Source organism: Zonotrichia leucophrys, chromosome 8 (genome assembly GCF_028769735.1).
Source record: "Zonotrichia leucophrys gambelii isolate GWCS_2022_RI chromosome 8, RI_Zleu_2.0, whole genome shotgun sequence".
NCBI classification, from domain to species: Eukaryota; Metazoa; Chordata; class Aves; order Passeriformes; family Passerellidae; genus Zonotrichia; species Zonotrichia leucophrys.
Window position 1 is genome coordinate 14,691,217 of NC_088178.1, and position 23,640 is coordinate 14,714,856.

The window sequence follows — 23,640 nt, forward strand, 5'->3', positions numbered from 1 at the left end:
TGATAATGTTATGAAATGTTATGATATTATTAATGTTATTATAACATTTTTATGATGTTATGTTATTTTGTTCTTGTGTATCACACAAATATATCTATATTTAATTTTCAAGCAATTTATGAGCTTTATTTGAATCAACTAGATAGCTGGAGTTTGAGAAGTACTTTTATGGCTTTGTGTACATTACAGAAATCTGGCATCTGGGTCTGTGCTTGCAAAGTGTGCATACCAAGGAGCACATATCAGCAGAGCAGAGGTACAGCAGCATGAAGGGTTGGGGTTGCTGAGAGTCAGTTCTGTAAGGCAGCAATCCTGCAGAGTCAGCACAGGCCCCACGAGCAGAAACCTAAACATCTGGTTAACTTTAGGCTTGTGCTTAAGCTTCTTTGACATGAGCTGCTAAGGGTGGGGGGGTGGGTTTGCTTTTAATCTCTGTTCCAAGAGCTTTACTTTGCAAGGTTGTGCTTAGGAAGCACTTTTCCAGCAGGATGGAGTTTGTCCCCTAGCTTCAGCCTGCCTTCACATGGTGGGGCAAAGCAGAGGCATATGACTCCCCAGGTTTTTCCTTCCTTTTCTCTCTCTCCATATGTGAGCTCTGCAGAGGAGGCAGCCAGCCTAGGAGAGAGCTGTGGCTTGTTCATGGAAATGCCCCAGCTGGAGCATCAAGGGATGCAGAGGTGCCGGGTGCACACCTGCCTCAGTGTACAAACAGCCTGCAAAAAGTGTAGTGCTGAGATTTCCCTTTTGGCTGGGTGGTGTGTTCAGTAATACCTCAGTGTGTGGGCTGAGGCACAAACCAGTGTTTGTGCAATTATCTGAGGGACTCTGGCTGTAAACAGTTGCACTGGGCTTATTCCTTTACTCCCCCAAGCTATGAAAACAAATTGCTCTTCCTTTTGGATTGAATTCCGTTCCCATTCCGTTTTATTGCTGCTCTCCTTCTATGTTTCTCTCTCATGTATTTTCCTCTGTTTGCTTCTCAAGATTTTCTGTATTCATATTAATTATTACCTGCAATAGTTTGTATACATATATTCTATATTTGTATACATATTCTGTTCTATTTGCATACATATATTCTATATATTACTTTATAATCAAGTTCTGAATTAATTTCAGTCTAGTTCTAATGATAGCATATTCAAAGAGAACCCTACAAGAACAACCATGGCTGAAAATGCTTGGGGGAAATGACATTCTTGCCATGACACTGATGTTCTATCTGAAAAGCTGCCAGAAAATAGCACTAGTCTGTCAAAGACTTTCAACTGTGCTCTGTTCTCCCAGACAGTGGAAAATACTGCTTTGATCCACCCAAATCAAGGAACTCAGCTTTGGAGGCCTCTTCTGACTCTTTGGTCAGAAGTGGGTTTGGACAAGTGAGTTCAGTAAAGTTCTTGAAGATCCCTCTTGTGCTTAGGTCTGATACCCTTAATTACACATTATAAACGTGACAAACTCATTTTTGGGAAGAAGAATGTAGAAGTCAAAGGAAGAGAGTGGGAGGGGAAGCCCCTTTTACTTCTAGAAATACTTAATTCTGAACTGAGGGAAATAAGGCTTGACAACAAATGCTGTTTCTTTTTACTGACCAACAGGATGATCTCCCTCCATCCAAGTGGGAGGATGTTAATGACTTGTTACAGTTTGTTTGATGGGAATTGGAATTTATTGTGGTATCTGGTCACATCTATCTTTCAGTCCTTCGTCTGTTTTGATAAGGAAAAAATCCTGGGCTGCTGTATCCAGCTTCATTCCTCCTGATAAATAAGCTGCATATCTTTATAAACCATCAATTACCCTCTGTTTGTCAGTTTTATAAACTAGAACAGATTAGTGGGAAGAGAAAGGGAGGGTTGCAGCTCATGTTGTGTGCAGGACTGGATGGTGTCAGGGAGGGAGCTGAGGGCTCCTGCTGAGCAGGGAGCAGGGAAGGTGGATGGGGACACCCCAGCAGGGCCCCTCCCTGCTGCTCCTCCAGGCCTGCAGCTCCTGCCCAAACCCTGTGGGGCCAAGCAAGAAGGAACAGCCGTGCACAGCCCTGCCCTGTTCTCCTGGGCTGCGGAGCTGCCTGCTTGGACCAGGCTGCTGGTGAAGGATCATGTCTTCTGCTGGGCTGAGAGGTGCCCTGGGAGAGCTGCCCTCTCTGTAAGCACCACCTTGAGAGCCTGTGAGGGCAGAGCTCCTCCTGCACCCACAGCTCCCTTGCTCATATGTGATGCTTTTTTAACTGTGCCAGCTGCAGTGCTTTAGGGACCATTGGTTTCCCCTGCCACAAACACTGAAACTAGCAGAGGCAGGTATGTTTCTTGTGCTATCTGAATTTTACTTTTGATCTCTTATTGAATGTAGTCCTAGTTCTTACAGAATCCTGCCTCATAACTTCCAGTAAATTCACAAGGAGCTTTTTGCACTGGAAGATAGAAAATAGACCTGCTGGGATTAATCCAGACTACGTGCACTTGGCTGAATCGCAGCAATGTATTTCTCCCCTGGATATTTTGAGACTTCTTTGAACACTTCAAATTAGCATTTCACTCAGGCTGATGCTAGTGATAGGGGATGAGTGACGTTAATATTTGAAAATTCTGTAGTAAATCTAATTTTCAGGTTTGCATGCCAAATCTTAGCATGTACTGAGGCACTTGAAGCTGACATATAGATCTTGTAGTTACAATTTAATATGGTGGCTTGTCTCAGCATTTCATGCTCTGTTACACAAATGTTACAGGGTTAAAACCTGTGTGTTGTAAGCAGGATGATATGGATCTTTTGAATAATTAGTACCTGGAAGAACTAAACACCATGTCACAAAGTGTGATTATGGTCTGTCACCACATGAAAAACAGCTGGGCTGGTAATTTTAATTTACCTCCCATTTTACTGGGAGGCCATGGGCAGTGATGCATGTCTAGATGATGCTCTGATCTCCAGGGATCAGTATGTATTCCTAGGGCGGCAGTGTGACAGCAGGATCTCAGTAGTTCAGCTGAAGTGGCTCAGTAATGTCCTATCACACTCATTAGGTTCCAAAATGGCTACAAATAGTAGGCCTTGATTAATCAGTTTGATGTGCTCTATGAAAGTCGTAGGTGATGAAACTCCATGGAAATGTTTCAAGGAAAAGCCCAACATTAAGTCTCCATTTTAAGCCCTGAAATAAGGCCAGGGAATGCAGTTCTGGAGCACTGTTGGTCCAGTATATTTGTATCCTTGTCCAAAGTAATTTACCACAGATTTTACAGTCCTCTTTTTGCTGTTGTGATAGAGGACTTACCACGTGTAAGTCACAATGCAGCAAATTAATAAAAGCATTGATTTTTAGTGAACAAAAAGCTGAGCTAACAGGAGGTAATTAACACAGACCTTCCTCCCCTCCCAGCACGGGCTGCCTCTAAGTGAAAATTTCAGAATACTGTCAGTTTTACAAAGACAGCTGGGGTAAATACCTATAAATTCAAACTGCACACTGTTTTTTCATTAAGCAACTGCAATGAATGTGACTCAAGTTACAGAGTTCCAGAACTAGTTGTAAGCAGATCTGCAATGGAAAACATATGCCAAGTTATGAAGGATCCCAGCAGGCAATAACTGCTTGGCTGTAAGCTGTGTGCAGGACAACTCTGTGTCCTGGTCAGTTGTCCATAGTAAATACCACAGTTTAGTATTAAACTAAATTATCCATTAAATGCACTAAAAGAACAAAAGAATCCACGATATGTCTGAGTTCAAGAAGCATTTGGACAACACTCTCGGGCCCATGGTGTGACTCTTGGGAGGGTCAGGAGTTGGAGTTGATGGTCCTGGTAGGTCCTTAGCAGCTCAGGATACTCTATAATGCTGTTTTCCCTGCTGCAGTAAGTGAGCCATTGTAATCCCCTCACTTCTGGGATGTGGAAGGAGCCCCACAAGCAGCTAACACAGCCCATGAAAGTGGGCTGGCCTTCAGAGGGTGGGTAACTTCTCAGAGTTTTGAAAGCAAGTTTGAAAACATTTTATAGATTAATATCAATCTGGTGAAGAAAAAAGATGTTGAGTTGTTTATAGAACAAGAAAAAGGCCTGGCTGTAGCATTGTGTGTCCTCTTGAGATCCACACTACTCAGTCTCCCCTCAGTGCTTTCCTCCTGACAAGTGTATACTCACACAGTGGACATTTCAGCAGTTCTCTTTGAAATTGGCATTCCTTGATCTGATAAGAGAAGACTACAGACAAGAAAACTGAAATGCTACAGAGAAATTTAGAATTTCTTACCTCTACCACCAAGTTCAAGTGGGAGGGGGCTTTGATAAGGAAATTGAGCTCTTTGGAACAAGTAAACAGACAGAAAAACAGGAGCAGGGCTCAAGAGGACTCGCAGGACACTTGGAAATAATTGGTACTTTTCACATAACACACAGTAACACTTAAAGCAGCAAAGAATGATTAAAGCCAAATGCCTTATAGCAACACAGAGTGCATCTGAGCAGAGTTTCTGGGGGGAGATGGTGAGAAAAAACTGGAATGGGAAGTAGAAGAGAGGTTTTATCAATGAGCTGCCTGCTGCTACACATGACCTGTGGCATTCATTATATCAATCATTTAACCTTTCCTCCTAAGATCCTGATTTTTTTAAATGTCAGTTGTTGGGCTACATCCTTATCTCATCACATCAAGAAGCAAAACTAATTATGCATTATTTGTTACAGTTACTTTGTTTATGCCATATAAAAGACATGGAGCAAAATAATACCTCATGCAAAACACTTTTAGCACTAGAATTTTTGAAAGAGAAGTTTAATTAGGTTTTAGATTAAAATATGACTCTTCTGAAAACTATGGAAGAACTTTATGCAAGAAACCAAGTAACATGTAACAAAACCACTCTCTTCCCTGCTGTATCCCCACAGGAAGATGTCAGTCCTTCCATAAATGGAATAAACAATACTCTGGGGATACTCAGGAATGCATAGAGTGGTTAGTTTTTAACATGATACAATAAACCATTGTATAGGGATAATTCTAGCAGTCAGTGGACATGAAAGTAGAAAGGGTTGAGTCATGGAGAGGCAGAATTGAGCATACAACAGGCGTATTTAAAAACCCTTGGTTATCTAGGTTATGCTGATGCAAAATATCCAATTTACTGGACTCTCAGCTCAGCAGTACCAGAATTTTTGTGTTACCAGGGTAACAAAACTCTATATGCTGGCCTTTGTAAGCCTATGATCAAAGGGACTATCCAGTTTCCACCCACTGTGTGCAGGCTGCCAATTTAAATATTTACTACCCCTTGAACTGGCCAGCCAGGAACGCAGCAGCACAGGGGTATGAACCACATATGTACTGCCACTGACCTGGGACATGCTCTGTTTTCTGGAGAAGCTACAAGAGAATTCTGAAGTGAACATGCTGTGGCTACATTAGTAGAATAATTTACTATGTGCTCTAAAAAAAAATAAATATTAGAAACACCCAACCAAAGAAGGTTTACAATTATGCTGCAGGAAGAGCATTGCTTCAGTAATGTCTCAAGAGAACTGTCCTTGCTCTAAGCCTACCACTTGATCTGCATGGTTTCATTATAGATTTGGAATTCATTAAGCCATAAAGTACTAATTTCCTTTAAAATGCTGTTGTTCTATTAAGTGATTTGAAAGGTTAGTAATTTTCTCTACACAGCCAAGCTTTTAAATGTGGTGTGAAATTGAGCAAATGAGGAAACTGGGTTGTTGAGGTTTTTTCTTTTACTTCAGTTGCCTTGTGTGGTCTTGCCTTCATGAGGCACAAAAATTCAGGTGTCCCCTGCTAAATGCAAGCACTATTTGTATCACCTCATTCAGAACATAGCTTTTCATCACCAACAAATATGAGGCAAGCTCTGAAGTTTTTTTTCTTTGTATTTTGCTCACTAGTAGAATGTAATGGCCAGAAAGGTGATAGGAAAATAAATATTAATATGCATTTGTTACCCTTTTCAACTAGGATGAACATAATAAACATGTCAGTTTCCTCACCTAGTCTGGCTTAGTACTGAGAATAACCTAGTCTTCCCTATGCTAAATACACAGATGCATTTAGATTTGCTCCCAACATTCTGTTCTCAGAATTCTAGCTATCAGTTTCTATTCATCTCTCCAAGCCCATGCAGCTTTTTGCTGCCATTTTTGGTTTCTGCCCAATTAGTTACTAACCTTGTCATAGATGGTGTCCAGAACTTAACACTCACCCAGCTGTGACCTCACAACCAGTGAACATTTGTTGAAGCAATGTAATTTCTGTGCAGAATTTTTTCTAATTGCAGCTCTCATGGTACAAGATTCATGTTCAGTTTATAAATATCTCAAATCATGTGTTTAAACTTTAAAGGAATCTTAGGACTTGGCTCTTACCTATGGTTTTTAGAGGTTCTTAGAAACACAGCAGAGAGAAGCAGAAAATCCAGTGGCAACCACTGCTCAGCTGTAGTGTTTTCTTGCTCTTTTCCTTAATTTTTTTGGTTTTTGGGGTTTTTTGCCTGTAAGAGCCCATTGCATTTAACATTTTGCTTCTGGCTTTCTTCTTCTGAGTGTGGCAAAAAGTACTTCCTTAGCATATGCTAGTTCAAGCACACTTTTCTTTTTACTTCATCCTTCCACTTGAAAAAAGAATTCTCCACATTTTAAATAGCTGACTGGAAAAAGGAATACCAATGTGTTTTTCCAGCTTGTTATGGAATACACAGAGCTTAGAACTGTTCCTCACAAGTTTCATTTACCCTTAGTGTTTTGGTAAAAATACCATTAGCAATGATTTTTCCTTTTTGGCTTTGAAACGAATGCAGAGGTTACTTGCTGTGGGTCTGAGGGGAGGAGCTGCTGAAGGCTGTTAGCAGGGAAAGCCTGAAAGCTCACAAGAGATAGCTGACATATTTTTGCTTGTTGTCAGCTGGTGCTCTCATAAGCCCATAGCCAGCACGAGCGAATGTAGGAGGAAACAATACATCTGCAGACACTGGCAGACAGCATTGCTTGCCAAATTTGGCCACAGTTCCTTTAGATAAATAATTTCTCAGTGACATGCTGTGTTGAAATTATATAAACAGCAAAAATTACAAGACCTGGGCCCCAGGGTCTTGAGGGTTTCAAGATTTTCTGCAATCAATATTCTGACATCTGCAAATATTTTTCCCCTTACAGCTGATGCCAGAAACAGAGCAACATTACCATTATTTTCTATGTATTCAAGATTTTGAAAATAATGAAATCTTGTCTCTTCAGCCCCAGTCCTGGTCAGGATCTTTGCACTATCATAACCATCAGCTCATATGAGAAGGCTTTTACAGGAGTTATCAAAAGAACCTCTTATAGCAACTCCATCAGCATCTCAAGAAATGTACATGGAAAAACACTGTATTATGTTTCAGTCTCCAGAATCATCAAGGGGTTTAGAGAAACTTCTGTTGAATGTGATGTACCTGACTTTGTACATTGAAGGTGTGGGATTTTCCTCCTTAGGACCAGAAAATAGCCAGCTAACTCTGTGCTAACATTCCTTGATAATTAGGATAGGTCTGCTATAAGAGCCATACACACTAGAGCTATCCAAAGTGGCTTCTATCACTGAGGAATTTATGCAGGAAACCAATGTGGAAGACTCCCTGAACAGAAACATCCCACAGGAAAACCTTACCTGAGTTTTATAGAAGCATCTCTAGACAAGCTTCTGAAGTTATAAAACCAAATCATTTATTGAACAGGTATTTTTTAAGAAATCAGTTTCTATAACAGAAATAAAACCTATGCCTGGCACTCAACATCCTTGAAGGCAGCAGCTGTGGAATACTGACAGTTACCCATGGCACTAAGGAAACATGCAAAACGAATAACTGCATTTATTTCTATTTCCTAAGTAGCAAAGACCAGACAGGGACAAAAATGTACTTTAAAAGTTATGCTTTTCTTTTGATGATATAATCTCCAGCACCTGGCCTTTCTTCTAGCAACACTCCCAAAGTAAGACTGTTCTCTGAAAATAGTCTGAACAAAATGAATACTCTTTGTTCCATTTTCAGTCCCCCATGTACCAAACAGGAACAAAGCAGAGATATGCGAGTGCAGAAAAAAGTCTCAAACACTTTCTTATTTCAGTCATACCTTAAGGCAAACTTGTAAATTTTAAGGGAATATCTCGAGAATTAAGCACAGAGCTTATGAAACTCTTTTTTTCTTTGTTGTTTTTGATCAAAGTTAACTTTCTTAGAGAACAGGTATGCACAGCAATAACCTCTCAGAAGTGTCCTAGGATAAGAGCATGTTAGTGATGTTTATGTAACTTTTGCATCTGCAAGTATTTCTTAAACTGACATTTGGAGTCTAACTGTACAAGACAAAATTTCAGTAGTTCAGAGCACAGTTTGACGTTATTTCAGTGAGTGTAAATGTTGAGGGCAACAAAGTAAAACTGCCTTAGTATTTCAGTTCTACAAAACATATGAAAGGAATAGCAAAGTAAGTTATCTTCTCAGAGCCTTATGTCTTTAAAAAAAGGATGCAGCAAAGCCTCTTTTGCAGTTATTCTTGTTGCAGGGTTTAAGTCTAGTAGCTTATCAAGTAGGTCATAGGCTTCATCAGGAACCTGATCCCATCCTTTCATGTCAGCTTCCTTGGTTTCCAAAGCACCATCACCTTCCTGAAGACTCTGTAAGTGTTCAATTTGTTTTCCAAGTGTCTCAGGAGCACAGGCTTTGTCTGCTGCAACCGACAGAGCTGTGTTGTTTTCAGACCTGCTGGGCCCTTCCCCCTGAGATCCCTTACAGCTGCTATTTGTTCCTCTCAGCTTTTCACAGAGGGTTCGTAGGTTTTGAGTTGGGACAACTTGGGTACACACAACTGATTTTCCTAGGGAAAAAAGGTTGTACAGGAAGCCACATTTTATTATACGTTCTATGCAACTGTAACTTTTGTTTCTGAGAAACTTCATGTCTCAAATTATAACCAGCATGAAAAAAAACCAAATCTATCAAAGAACCAAATCCAGCCCGCCATGTCTCCATGCCAGCCCTGCTGCTACAGAAGCAGCCCCTAAGAGTCAGAAGGAAGGGGTCACCATCTCAGTTCTGCTCAGAACAAAGAGCTCTGGGTTATGTCAAGTTATGTAGTGACAGGTTGTCAGCCACTCTGTACGCCAACTTTTTGCATTACACTGTCATTTAAACAGAACTGAAGACAATTAAATACCCTGATTTCTACACCTCTATATGGACAATGAAAATTGATGCTGGCAGTTACACATCCAGGTAGCAAGTGCTGCAGCATTTAGCCTGCAAGCAATTAGGGGAATGGTTATTTGGATATTTTGTGTTTTGTGGTAGTTGTGTCTTTTTTAAACAGGCCAGCTGTTGGGTATTGGGTTTTTAGCTTGTTTGTTTGTTTTACTAGGCCTTCTGGGGAAAGAGGTGGGAGAAAAGGAAGGTTTACATCATCTAAATTTTAAGTCACATTGACTTAAGCCTCCAGGCCAAATTTTGTAGAAATAGAAACACTGTCTCAAGAATTCTAACCAAATGCCAGTAGGAAACATTTCGTTGGCATACTTCACCTCAAGTAGCCCTGACTTAGTGAAAGGCAGTAGACAGGCTGGGAAAACTATGACATAAAGTACCCCATACACACATTGTAAAAGACAAAAACACAAAACTGTCTTAAGTCTCTCAATATACACTTCAAAACACATGATTTACTTCCAAAATTATTCTCAAACCTAAAAATATATTTATTTACACAAAAAAATAATTGATTGTAATCACAGTATTAAGTAACATTTCCCCCCTTCCCCCAAAATGAAGGTTTGCATACCAAAAGTTCTAGCAGCCTGAATGGTTTCTCTGGATCCACGAACTGTCATGATTTGTGCCAAAGCAGTTAAATCATCACTTGCTTTGAAAAATGGATACCGTCCACTGAGTAGAGAAAGGAATATGATTCCTGCAGACCACATGTCTATTGCTGCAAAGGAAAGCAAATTTATTAATAACTAACAATTTCATCACAAACAAAATCTCAACTTTAAAAATAAATTATGATCTGAAACGTTTCTATCAGCAAAAGTTATGTTCTGAATTACTTCTTGACTTTGGTCACACAGATAATACTTCAGATAATAGTGGAAACTTCTGTAATTAGGGTGAAGAATAATTTCCTACTTTAATGCAGAGGGAGATTTTTCATATGAGTAATTCCATTAACTTGCTAAACTTAAAATGAACCAAAACAATGTTTGAAATTGTTTTACCTGGGAAGATGAGATGGGGCAAATGAAATGGCAGGTTTGATAAATATTTAGCTTTACTTTCCATGGAGAAAACCTATATAAGGTCACAAATAAATGTTTGTGAAAATTTTTGGGGGATTGAGGCTGGCACAGGTAGGCAGCACTAAGAAATTGATCTTATAATGAAATTTGCTCTTCTCTAATATGAACTCACTTGACAAGATAGGCACTTTAAAAACCATAATAGTTCAAAGTTATTCATCAGTTTCATTGTGCTATGAAGAGTACAGAGAGTACTCTGGGGATAGAGGCCAAAGCCTGATGGAAACTTCATGCTGGAAGTTACAAGAATACCTGTCTGCCATAATTTTTTGGCTCACTAAGGTGCACATTTTAAGAGATGGCAAGGAAAGTGAAGGATAGAGTTTGAAGGATCTCAAACTCCAAAGAGAAAAATTAACAGTTGGGAAATAGAGGCATATTCATCCTAGTCCTATTGAGAAAAGTAAGCAGTGAAATAGGCAGTAATTAATTTGGATGTTCTAATTAGAAACACTCAGCACAGGACTTTGATTTGGAAAAAAGGTATTAGGTTGACTTTAGTTGCAAAACCAGATTTTATGTCTTTTATTAAAAAAAAAATCCAAGTTAATAATTTGGCACAATTTACAGTGGAAAGGTTTTCAGCCTTCTGCACAGTTCCTGTAAAATGTTTTAGTATCATCTTTCCACCAGTGATACAGTAATACTATCTGTTTGAGGGGCCATGCATCCCCCTGAGGATGTGCTTGGGTAAGCTGGAGTAATCACAGTCAAGACCTTTGAGAAGGTTTAATTGTGTAACTCTTGCTGAAATTATAAGGCTTTATCCATTTGAGTGGGCAGTAAATCCTGGCCCCACAATTGTAGTAGTGCTGTGATCATTAGCAGAGTGCAAGATCTTGTGGAATGACATGAAAATCATGATTCCTCCCCATGCTATTGTCTAGTGTTACCCAGCTAGTGAGGAAAGGGGAGCAAGGGACAAACCAAGGGAAAGTGGAACTGGACCTGAGTAGCCTCAGCTTGGGAGTTTGGGTTGTACTCCCCGCACTGTGAACCTGGGTCAGATGTGCTGTAGTAGCTCTGGGTATAGTCAGCTGGATTCAGGCAGTAACTTGGTGTCAGCACAGAGGCCAAACCCAGGAGTGACTGCCAGGAGTACAAGAAGGTGACTCCAGCAGCCCCAAATGAAAAGTGGACAGTAATCCTTGCTAGTACAAATAAAACATGGTATCATAAAAATTAGTATTAGTGTACCCAGTTTGAGTTAAGGGCTTTATTGATGTACTGCAGGAGCTCAGCACCACTGACTCAGTCCAGGGATGTCTGTGCCACACCCAAGGGTGTCTAGATTTGCCCCTCCTTTTTGTAATCTCATTACCCTAGAGAACAGAGATCCATCTGAGAGCGTGCTTAACACCAGCACGAGTCCAAGATTTCCTAGGTACGTCTTCTTTCTGCCTCACTTGTGTCTAGACAGGCTCAGAGATTGTCTAAACTTGTCCTGGATTTCTGGATGACTGCTAGCCCATAAAGCTGGCTGTTACAGCACAGGCACAAGAACTCCAAACAAGCTGCCATACCTTTGAAATCCCAGTCATACTCACAGCACAGATGCTGTTTCAAACAGCAGTAAGCCACCTAGGCATAAGCTGATCAAATATATTGATAATTCTATTTTGAGTGTGCTTACATACTTTACTGAAAACTGACAGCTTTCTCAAAAGTTATTCAGAAAAAAATGGCCAAACCCTTCTATCTTAAATCCAGTTTCTGGAGATATTTGTATTTTTTTGTAAGTTAGAACTCCTGGCCATACAGCAAATATTTAATGGGTAACTTTGCTTCTACTGGTACTCCATTCTGCAGGTAGGCACAACCTCTCCCACCTTGCTTGCACCAGGCAATGCATTAACCATCCCTCTGCCCTGCCCCAATATTTACCCAAACCACTGAATCTTATTCATGAAATTTTAACACAGGGAAATGAAAATTTTAGTTAAAAAAAATTATGACAATTATACACCATCTACTTAAACCACTAGCAAAAAGTAAAAATATGATAAAAAGTCATTAAATAATGCTTTCTAAAACACATTTGCAATTACAACATTATGCCTGCCATGGCAGCATAAGTTACATCTTGCCTAGAAAAGGCTAAACAATGTTCCCTCTCCCCCAGATTAAGTCAAGATTTTTCTTGAACAAATACGCCAAGAAACTTAAAAAAAAATATTTTTCTTTTAAAATATATTGTATTAAACTCCTGTACATGGCACTACCTCTCAAATTAATTAAGATATTCAAGTTTCAAATTCAGGAAAAATATTCCTGAATTGTTCTTCCTCTGAATAATAAACTTTTAATTAAAATCAGGAAAGACTTGAAAAGCATTACAGGGGATGAAAAATGAATTTCACAAGTTAAAAGATCCTCCCATAAAAAAGACAACAAAATATGCATAAATGAGAAGGATGAACAAGTGAAGAAAGCCATTTGTTTGAGTCTGTTGGGCAGTACCTGTGGTCTGAGTGGGGCACTTTGTTAATACTTCTGGTGCTCTGAATCCAGGTGTTCCTGCCCTGGGAGCCACTTGCTGACGCCTTGCAATAAGAGACAAATATATTTAGAATGTAAAAGTTGATAAGTAAGTTCTAAATCTAATAATACTTACTATTATTTTTAGAATATACTTGTGTAAGATGTGCAAACAACCTAAATCTGCTTTATTCAAGTTCTACAGAGGTTTCAAGCATCTTATCTAGCATGAAATCCTAAGATACACACATAATAGCCTATAATAATTATCTATTATATTAGATTTTAATTGTATTATCTAGCATAAGATAATACCAGAGAAATACTTATTGCATATTTAATTCACAATGACCTTTTCTTAAATTCATCTAAGAGAAGTGCCATTTTTGTTAAAGGCTTGTTTTCATGGGAAACTTTGAAGTTGAGGCTAATTAACCCAAGGCAAAAGCTATATGAGATTCTTGAATGTGGATGCTATGACTTTGTGTTAGTACAGAGCAACCTAAGGGTTCTTCTGAGTGTTGCCAGGAATTTACTTTTTGTTAGATTAACTAAAAGGTCCAAGGTTATCATTATTTAAAAGATCCTGTGTGATAAAAGGCAATAGTAGATGATAACCAAAATACCTGCAGAGGGATGGAGTTGAACTCAGCTGCTGAGATTCCCCAACACGAGGCACTGGAGGAGGCTGCCCAGAGCAGGTGCCCATCCCTGGCAGTGCTCAAGGCCAGGTAGGAGCTGCCCCTGCCCATGGCAGAGGGCTTGGAAAAAGATGATCTTTAAGGTTCCTCCTTCCAACCCAAACCATTCTCTGATTCTCTTAGTTTTTTAGATGAACAAATACAAAACAGTCATGCTTCCTTTTTATTCTACATTTCATTATTTTTGACTGTTGCTATAATTTAGGCCTATTAGATAACTACTAAATGACAGAATTTAGAACACTTTTCTAAGTGTTGTAATTAACTCCAGTGATTTTCTACAACACATGTAGGTGAATAAATAAGCACAACAGCAAAAAAAATAATTACCAGGGAATCTTTCTAGCTGCAGATAGCAGTGGACTAATCCACTAATTCCATCAACTATTTTGGTTTAAAAAGAGCATACTCAGTGTTTTAAGGGCTGCAGAGATCAAATACTATATTTCACTTACTAAATCAGCACTAGTAAACCTAAGTTTCTGACTTTGCTTGACAGCAGAGTAGACAATTTTACAACATTATCAAAGCAAATTACCTTGAAAGGCAAACACTGCAGACTCTGTCCGTTGCATAACAGTCACAGGGCAGGTTTAAAGGGCAAGCACTGGCAGCTTTCCTGGCTGCCCCACTGCTCACAGTTCTGGTAGAAATAATCTTCTTCTTTGTTACTAGCTTCCTAGATGAAACATCTATCACCTTTGATTGTTTTACGAGCTGCAATGGAGAAATTTTAGAGAAGGTGACATAGATATTTAAGAAGTTTCCTTTTACATATAGATAGGACAGTTCCTAAAATACTGACTTAACAGGTGCTGATGAACATGAAGAATTTTAGAACAGACAGCAAACCTCTGTAACAGTACCAAAACTGCTATAAAACAGACACTGGAACTTTCTAGATAGCCTGACTTCCTCCCGTGCAGAAGACATTTTCAGTGTTTACAAAAAAAACAATATATATTAGATATTCTGAAGCTACAAGACAAATATTTTTCAAGTTATTATAGTGTTTCAAGATTTTTTTTCTCAATATGAGAATAAGCAAAAAAGAATATGAAATGACACATCAACACACTGACATTAACTCTAGTTCTACAATAAAATACCATAAACCAAACCCTCGAATTAGTCGGGGTTTGCCCCTTGTTGTATTAAATACTAATTACAAAAAAAATAGTTATAAGTTTTATCCTCAGCTTCAACTGCAAAATATTTTTTTTTTAAATTTCCCAAGGTAAGTAGGAAGTAGTTTAGCTCAGGATCAGGCTCCCCAGGGCAGGGGTCACAGCAGCAGCCTGCCAGAGCTCCAGAAGTGTTTGGACAATGCTCTCAGGCACAGGGTGGGACTCTGGGGGTGTCCTGTGCAGGGCCAGGAGCTGGACTCGATGATTCTTATGGGTCCCTTCCAACTCACTTTATTTTGTGATTCTGTGATTAGCTGTAGATGTATAGGAAATATCTATACAGATAGATGTATAGGAAAAAAGATTAACTTAGCATCCAAACAAGATCAGCTAGGGAGACAGCTACAGAACTCCTTGTTTAGGAGCTTCAAAAGGGACTCAAACAGAAATGAAAAGTTCTGAGCTTTTCAGAAAAGACACGTTTAATAGTCTGCTCAAAACCTTTTAGTTCCACAGCATTCTGGAACTTGCTCTGTCTTACAGAACAACCAGTTCTATACTTTTTCAAATATGCAGCAGATTGATCCTACTGATGAGTCAAAGCACTTCTTACTTTTGTGCTTGAGTTCTCCTGGTATGTGGAGCTGTAGACATTGAAATTCCTCTCTCCAAAGACAGAGCGCTGGACAGAATGGTGCACAGAGTCCTCCTAGAGACCAACAAAAAGGACAGTCAGGATCCTGTTTAACAGGCATCTGGGTACTGACAGTTCAAAAAACGTGTGGAGTGTCACAAAACTAAACCAGCTGCGTGTAAGTAATTTTCAGGCATCAGGTTACAGTGGATGAAGAAACATGGTCTAGACAGAACAGCAAACATGTTTACAAAACCAATCACACCTCTGAAGTGCCCCAAGACAATCCAAGTGTAGTCTGTATTGCACTTGTTATGCAACTAGTAACTAAACATAGGTGAATGATTATTGGGGAGGAGTTTTCCCATCCATGTCTCTAAAAAAGGATTTAAGGCTGTCTAAATAGTAACTCATGTTAGGGTTATACAGCCTTCAGCACCGTATTACATCTAACAGATAATGGTGAAGCCAATAGTTATGTACAAGTGGCTCCTTAGATATGAACAATGTGCTGCTGTGCAGGCTCAGCTTCTGTGCAAGTACTGCATCTCCCCCTGTTGGATGAAGTAACACATTAAACATAGACACCAGCATTAAGGAAAGAGATTGAGAACCTTTCCTCCTCTTCCTTGTTTCATCTGTACTTTTGAAAGTGAGCTGGACCTTCTGTCAGCTGCTTTTGAGGCTGACTGTTGAGCTATCTGTTTGGGTGCTGTGACACTGACAGAAACCCCATTTCCCAAGGTTACAATGGGATTCATTTGCAAGCAACTTCCCTGCTGGTCTTCAGAGTGGGCACTTTTAAGAAGCTCAATTTTCGTATCAGGGGTTCCTTGTGCCAAGCCAAAATCTACCAAGGCATACCTGAAAAGACAAATTCAGAATCAGGAGTCACAAAGTTATCTATTAGTCATTCAATTTACTATTCATTATTTTTCTTTCACACTTCATTCAATGTACTGTACTGTATCTGTACTCTTACCAGCATCACAGTCCTATTTTCTTCCTTCTCCTCCTACTGACCCATCTTACACATCTCCTCAATGTTTTCACCCTACACCGTTGTTCATTGTTTCTTGTCCCAAAATCTTATCAAGTGCATCCTTCCTCCAAAGTTGTTAAAAAAATATTTCCAGCAACTCCTTTCTGAAGTTTTTCTAATCCTACAGCCCTGAACCTTCAGCCAGCAGTCAAGTACAAGCGACTCAACTCGTGCAGGATTCCCACAGGCGCAGGACAAAGGCAGCAGTGAACACAAACCAGACCAACAGTGCCTAAAGTTTTGACAGAGTTCTGGCAAATACTACTGGAATTGACTTTAGTCTTCAAACAGGTAAGGCTACATTAGTTTACACTTCAGATCTGTCTCTAAAAAGGATTATTTTTTGCTACAACCAGTACAGAGACAATCCATCTGTCCCCAGGTCTCAAACTCAACTCCACACCTCTATACACAAAGTGGAGATTAAGGCTTAAAAAATGCAGGAAGAGCAAAATGACAGTACATGTTCATTTTGACAGATTAAAACATCCAAAACAGTAGTTCTCAAACTTTTAAGCTTGTGGTTTGGCAAAATGCAATCAAATCTCCCCTACAAACTTCCACTGCATAGAACCACAGAAACATTTAGGCTGGAAAAGACCTTTAAAATCAAGTCCAACTGTTAACCCTGCTCTGCCAAGTCCCACAAAAGCATGTCCCTAAGTGCAGGATCTACAGGTCTTTTAAATTCCTCCAGGGATGGTGACTCAACCACTTCCCTGGACAGCCCATTCCAATGCTTGATAAACTTTTTTCTAGTATTTTATCTAAACCTTCTCTGATGCAACTTGAGGCTGTTTCCTATAATTTCCACATTGGGGATGTGTATCCTGCTACAGTGCTTTGTTTTAGACACACTCCAATACCTCCGTGTCTCAGCTTTGCAAGCACTATGCTAACAAATACAGCTATAGGACTGCTAGCACTGTAGCACTCTGTCTACTTCAGCTCTTCTCAAAGAAGCAGTACTTTGTTTTTTACAATCTTTAAATTTTGTAACTTGCAGGCAAAAGAGCCAACTCTACTAGTTATAAACATTAATTCCTGGTAAGGTGAAACCAGCACAAAGCCAGCTATCTTACCTGTATCAGTTTTACTCTATCCACTATTAAAAATGTACAAGAATCATTCTTTGTACCACAAGTTACAATTGACTTTCTTATTTAGAAAAAACCCCCATATTTTATTCTTCTCATTCTTATTTGAAAATGTAGTACTTTTACTCAGTAGTAAAATCTTCATTTTATCAGGTCTTTGTCACTCTATGAAGCAGATACTACCTTAAGTAAAAAAAATCCTTCCCTTCTCAAGTCCCTTAACAGTGAAAGAAAAATTTTACAAATAAAGCCCCACGGTTTCAGCTTTATTATTTAAGCACATGTTATGGAGCTGGAAGGAAAGAAGCTTAAAAATGTAATTGACTCTCTTCTGCCAAGGCACACATCCCCAGATGAGATCACAGCATGGCCAGACTCACTTTTTCAGCTGCCTGTTGTAGAGGAAGTTGCTGGGCTTGACGTCACGGTGAACAATGCCGAAGTGATGGATACGCCTCAAGGCTTTAAACAGATTAAACATGTATTCCTTCACTTCTTCAAAGGAAAGGGAATTCAAAATGTCCTGAAAGGATATTTGGATACTGTAATTTATAGAATTATAGAATAATTATGCATCTGCTTTTAATTAAATGTTTTACTACATACCACAAGTCTGAGACTCACCAAGAAGGACTCGTGCTCCAGATATGGCATAACAATAACAACGTGATCATTTTTCCTAAAGCAGTATTTAACTCCCATAACATTATCTTGTCCCCTAGAAGAAAAGCAGTATTACTGAACAAAAAACAGAGGATGGATATTTATTTTTCTTTATTTTTTCAAAATAAAAACTTCAGTCAAGCTTTCTTTTAATCCTAATTTATATTTTGACAGCAGTCTTAATCAGCAATCAGCACTTGTGCTCTTGCTGCTCACAGCTATGCTCCATTTTATGCTCTATTCTCCAGTTTGGAATAGAACTCTACAGATTATCTGTGGGGCTATAGTTTGTAGTTACCACTGCAATTAATATAGGCCCTAACTTTCATGATCCTACTACTTTAAGAAAGTGCTATTCAGCACCCTCCACCAACAAATATCCATTCCTAAAACCACATTTCTAATGAAGTGATTCTTTTTTCCAAGCATTTCAGAACTGGGACTTTGTTACCACAAAGATATATAATGGAATTTCTCAGCTGGTAAATAGAGCACCCCTCCAAACTGAGACCAGCAGCAAAGGGCATCCATTACAGGTAAGACACTCCTTTTGTTATTTGCTCTCAAGAAAAAGAATATATTGTGTGTGTTTAAATACAAATCAAGAGAAGTGCCAAAACTTAAATACAGAACAGTGAGACAACATTCAGCTGTTATGAAAATCATAATTTTTTAGTTTTTGTACCCTGCCACTGTGAGGCACTGAAGTTCAGCAGCTATTCGCAGAGGGTGGCTGGTTGGAATCAAGTGTTTCAGAGCCATTTTTTCCTCACATCCTGTTTGTAGCTGTGCTGTGGCCAAGTAAACAGAACTAAAAGTACCTGTAAACAAAGGAGAAAAACACAGTCTTCAACATTTTTAATTAGGTCAATGCAGATTTTTACAGAAATGATCTGACTGTTCACAATCCCGCAGTACACTTGATACTACATCAAAAGCAGATTCTAGAAAAGAAAAACCCAGTTCCTTTTTTCTACTACTGAATATACTGATCTTGTATACAAGTTTTTTATGTCAGTAAAAATGCAAATATAACACTGTCTAACTTGCCTGGGACACAGTGCTCTTTGAATGTAAATTTCCTATCTTTGATTTCCTTTCTTGTTTAGGTAGCTTACTTTCATCTGACATCTACCTCCTCTCCCTACAATGTAAGAGGACTATATAATGCTAATCTGGAAAGCACTGCCAGTGCTATTCAAAGCACTTCTGAAATTGCTACATTTTCCTTAATTCTGTACTTTATCTATAAAGTAAGGCTTCCCACATGATGTCTCACTGGCTGTTTATCTGCCCAGAGCATTTTACCACATCCAGTGTGAGATCCCTTGCTTGAGAAAGGGAGCATTCAGCCTGTATGATAAGCTTAGCCAGCCATTTAATTTTAAGGATATCCTAATAAGCCTCTTAGGAGGTTAATTTATCCTTATGATCTGAGATATCTGAACATACAACTTGAAGTGTTCTTCCATATGAATAAAGAATAGAAATTACTTTTGATTACATTTTAAGTAATGTGTTTGCATCATGCTGGTTCAACAGTCTGAGTGCAAACATACATCAAAATGCCAGCAAAACCTAAATACTTCATGCAAGCATAAAAAAAATCCCAAAACCTGGAGACTCATACTTCCAACAGAATTGATTGCAGCAACAAGGGTTACCAAATTTGACTTAAGACATTATTTTTGGTGGTGAGAACTGCTAAAATGAAAGTGATTCCAGAGTGGAATCCTAAGCTGAAGCTTGTTTTCTCATAATGCTGTTGTACTGCAAATGGTACTTTTACAAAACATTGTTGGGTCCCAAGAGCAATATCAGAGTATTATTCATAACCAGAAATTTTGTTTAATTACACAATCTTTTTTATGATAGGAAAAAGTTGTTGGTTTTTTTTTTAATTTTACATTCCTGTGGGGAATGGAGCTGGGGGTTTTTAAGTAGCTTGGTGGTTTTTGAAATAAAAACTCTCAGGCATCTAAAAAAGTGCTGAAATCCCACAGTCAGAAGAACCTGGATCTATTTATAGTCATGGTTGACACTAATTCAAATTATTTGCAACACTGTCTTGTTAGAGGCAAGGTGAACAAAAGCATCCTGAAATTTGATACCGTCTGTCTTCAAAAATAAAATGTTGGTCATTTTTTAAGTAAAGCAGCTCCAACCTTTCAGTTTCCTCATCCATTTCTGCCCAAGAGATTTTAGTGGAAACAAAGCTAACTTAAGGAACACCAATTAAGTATGTCAAAACACAGCTACACATAAGTAGATTTCTCATGTAAGGGAGAAAAACGAATGGATTTTTAAGACTATTTCTTTGAATCTACCTAAAAATTATTTAATTGCCAAAATTGGAATGATGGTTTTTTTTAAAGGCTTTAATATACCAGATTTTCAAGAAAATAGCTTGAAAGTGTTCCTAATTAATACACCTATGTGCTCAAACATATTACAATTCCTATAGAGACCATGTAGCAAGTCAAAAAAAGGCATTTGGCTTAAACTGTGTATATTGGGATCTTTGATGTACACTTTTTAAGTTAGAAATGCCAAAAGAAATCTTAACTCCAAGCAAGAAGAAACATTTACCTTCCCCGATTTTTTTCTTTATTTTGAACACATTTACAAGCTGTGGCACTGCTTCATAAAGTTTTTCGATATCTTTTTTTACTCCTGCTGTGGGAAGAATGGGGAAAATAAGTTAGGAATTTTATTACTTGATTCAATATCTGATCTATTTTGGAGATCACAAATTACACTTCATAGGACCGTGGATTCACATACACCGAGGAAAGAACAGCACGAAGGTATCCTATCCTCTTGACACTACCATGTGGATACTTGATATTGTTGTTCTTCATTACACTCCTTTCTAAGCTGCAGCATTTAAACCATTTTTTTTACTTATCTGACAGCAGATTCTGAGAGGGCAAAACTGCCTGGTTTGTAGGACACCTACAGCTCATCACTGAATGTTTATGTGGAATTTGCAACAGCAATTTGGCAAAAGGCAAAACTATAACAATTTCTGTAAGCAGAGGTGCAAATCCATCAGATGCAAATCCCAAATGCAGAAAAAGCAGTATTTTTTAGATATTTTTAAGATTGGTAATGCAATCTTTCCCACTGTTACTTAAAATAGCGGGTACCAAAGCCCATGTTTGCTCTGCATTTCAGCTGCTGCACTTCACGCTGCAATCACTAGATGGCACGACAAGGATGCTGTACTGGATTATTTCATAAAAACCATGTCATTTTCCATTCAGTTTACAAATCCTGGTTGTTCAAACCTTTTCTATATCCCACATAAGAATTCACTTCTTTTGAAGCTATCAATTGAGTAGAGGCTGTGACTAATTTCTGTGAAGCAGGGGTAAAGAATATCTCAGTATACAGAACTAAGCACAAACTGGTATTTGAAAAGTCAATCAAATTTGTATACATTTTTCATTCTAAAAATAAATAACAAATTAAATTTAGCATAGACAGATAAATTGTAATGTATTCTATATGTAAAAATGGATCGTGTTTCCCCAGGGCAGTAAATCAGAAGCAATAAGACTTTTTTTTTTTTTTAAATCATAGATATGCTAGAAGCAAAGCATGGATTAGCAGGCATCCCTAGCCTTCTATGTAGCTTACTTTAAACAACAACAAAAACTGCCAAAAGAACAGTTCTTTAGGCAGTCTTTTCTTCCTTCTAAAAGCCCAATAAATCAGCTAGTAATTCAAGTCATAGTTAACTTTCAATTTTTTTTTTAATTTCAAGATTTTATAAAAACTAACATACTAAAAATGCTTCTAAGAAGTGACACTTGCTTCTTCACTTAAGTATCTATTTACATTCTGGGGGTTTTTTTCCCTTTAAGTTGTTCTCTTGTCTTCTTCAAATTGTTTTAAGACATTTTGGAAAATATTTCAGGAATGAAAAAATCCTAAGGTATATACTAACAACCATGGAGAACTAACTCAACAACTGCTGTAGAATCTGCCAGATACTCCATTTTGTCCAACACTGAATTGAGATTGCTCCCTGGAGAAAGTTAAAGCTGTCAGACCATTTCAAGCAGGGTGGCAGAGGCTGCAGTGCCTACCCAAGGCACTGACAGCATTTAGGAGCTCAGCAGAGCTGGTTTGGGTGCAAGAGAGAAGAGCTGGAACAAGTCAGTGAGTGTCCTTGTTGAAGGACAGCAGTGTAACCATCACCTGCTCTGTTCTGGGGGCCTGAATCTTCACCTGGGTACAGAGAGCACACAGTCATTGTGCTGTCAGGGTAATGGTACCGATATCAGCCAGCATTTTCTGTGAGCAGATTTTAAAGTGATTTTTTTCTCATATTTGCAAAGCAATACCAGCAGTATTCAGCATCAATCTGGGCAAAATACTGTGTTTGTGCACTTGTCTGGCCAGTTTTATTCTCAAGAGCTGGCTTTTTTTTATTCTGATATCCTCTTATAATAACATGTTCTGTAATATATTAATAGTAGGTTTAGCAACACAACTGTTGCTGAAGTTTTGTAACACACAAACAGCAGGAAAATTAAAAGCCACCTCAAATGTTTTCATTTCATTAATTCTTTCTATAAAAGGATTATATAGAGACAGGCTTATAATCAATACTGAAATTTCCCTAAATGATGAAGCAGCCTGTCAGCAACAAAATGTAATGTTCACAATCCCTGTTTCAGCACGTACCTGAAGGCTTGCTGCTCTGCTCCAGATTCTCGTGGAAGTCTTCAGCCTGCTGAGGGTGCTGTTCATCGCAGGGAGACTTCAACACCGCCTCCATCACAAAACAACTCTCGAGTCAAAAAACAATGCAGGACTCCGAGGGCACTTCTGGACACCTGGGGGAGCAAGCATATCTGGTAAGACACTTCCTAGCCCTGCACTCAGTTCCTGAGATGAGATTTAGGGAGTCTGGGGAGTTCCTCTGTGCTACCTAAAACAAAGTGCCACCCACCATCCCAGTGAAACAGTAAAGCAACGAGGATAGAAGGGGGAGGGAAACGGAAGGAAGACTTAAAGCAGGATAAGCTTAACTACAACTGATTTTCATCTCTCATGTTTCCTCATTCACATTAAAGCACTGTCTTTTCCCTAAAGTTTGCTTTGAAAGGCAAGGAATGGATGCACACAGAAATAGCTGCACTGCCCACTGGAAAAGCTATAGAAAGCCAGAAAGACTGAAAGAAATTACAAAAGAAAAAAAATACCTTCTCCATATGAGAAATCTCTCCCTCCTAGATAAATTCAGCAAAACATAATTATTCATTGCCCTCCCACCACAAGAAAAACAGAACATGCTTATTTTGAAATGCTTATTCCCAAATCTTGGAAACGCTACATAAAACTGAACTAGTAAAGTCCACTAGTACTGTACAACCAAAAAAACCCTGATAATCCCTTTTCAGGAGCAAAAGAGTGGCAGGGACTCCCAGGGCAGTAATACCAGAGATGAGTAAGCCTGGAAGCAGCAGCTCTGACAGTTACTAAAACTGGCTCCATTGAAAAACTTTCCTTCCTTGTTACTTTGCCAAATCTTTAAAGATCTGGACGAACTTTT

The 23,640-nt window shown here is 38.8% G+C and overlaps 2 protein-coding genes across 9 annotated transcripts in view; one reads left to right on the forward strand and one right to left on the reverse strand.

Annotated features, from left to right (window-relative positions):
- The window catches only part of HFM1 (helicase for meiosis 1), a 98,986-nt gene that overhangs the window by 23,316 nt on the left and 52,030 nt on the right, over positions 1 to 23,640 (forward strand). For 6 of the 7 annotated variants that reach the window (XR_010441215.1, XR_010441216.1, XR_010441217.1 and 3 more), the window contains exons 2-4: positions 16,442 to 16,605; positions 18,501 to 18,610; positions 22,763 to 22,942. The gene's annotated coding sequence lies outside the window, so the exon portion shown is untranslated. Of the gene's footprint in view, positions 1 to 16,441; positions 16,606 to 18,500; positions 18,611 to 22,762; positions 22,943 to 23,640 lie in introns of those variants that run through there. The other variant, XM_064719951.1, reaches the window with a different exon arrangement.
- On the reverse strand, positions 7,742 to 22,907 carry CDC7 (cell division cycle 7). 2 transcript variants are annotated; one of them, XM_064719954.1, is made up of 11 exons: positions 22,770 to 22,907; positions 20,664 to 20,747; positions 18,760 to 18,895; positions 18,036 to 18,129; positions 17,792 to 17,934; positions 15,887 to 16,136; positions 15,252 to 15,347; positions 14,050 to 14,228; positions 12,793 to 12,875; positions 9,816 to 9,965; positions 7,742 to 8,858 (listed from the first exon to the last, which is right to left on the reverse strand). In XM_064719954.1, exons 1-11 carry the CDS (start codon positions 22,861 to 22,863, stop codon positions 8,482 to 8,484), a joined length of 1,686 nt encoding a protein of 561 aa, XP_064576024.1. In that variant the 5' UTR covers positions 22,864 to 22,907; the 3' UTR covers positions 7,742 to 8,481. The 2 variants fall into 2 exon arrangements, with proteins under 2 accessions (XP_064576024.1, XP_064576023.1); XM_064719953.1 differs by having other exon boundaries at positions 7,743 to 8,858; positions 20,664 to 20,750; positions 22,770 to 22,905.

What these genes read in the sequence shown, in the direction of transcription:
- CDC7 (XM_064719953.1), bottom strand. Translation starts at nt 22,863, where the DNA reads ATGGAGGCGGTGTTGAAGTCTCCCTGCGATGAACAGCACCCTCAGCAG. An exon ending in AGGAGAACTCAAGCACAAAA is followed by an intron (nt 14,229 to 15,251) that starts GTAAGAAGTGCT and finishes TCTCCATTGCAG; the next exon opens with CTCGTAAAACAATCAAAGGT. An exon ending in GTGCCCCACTCAGACCACAG is followed by an intron (nt 9,966 to 12,792) that starts GTACTGCCCAAC and finishes TTTCCTTTGCAG; the next exon opens with CAATAGACATGTGGTCTGCA.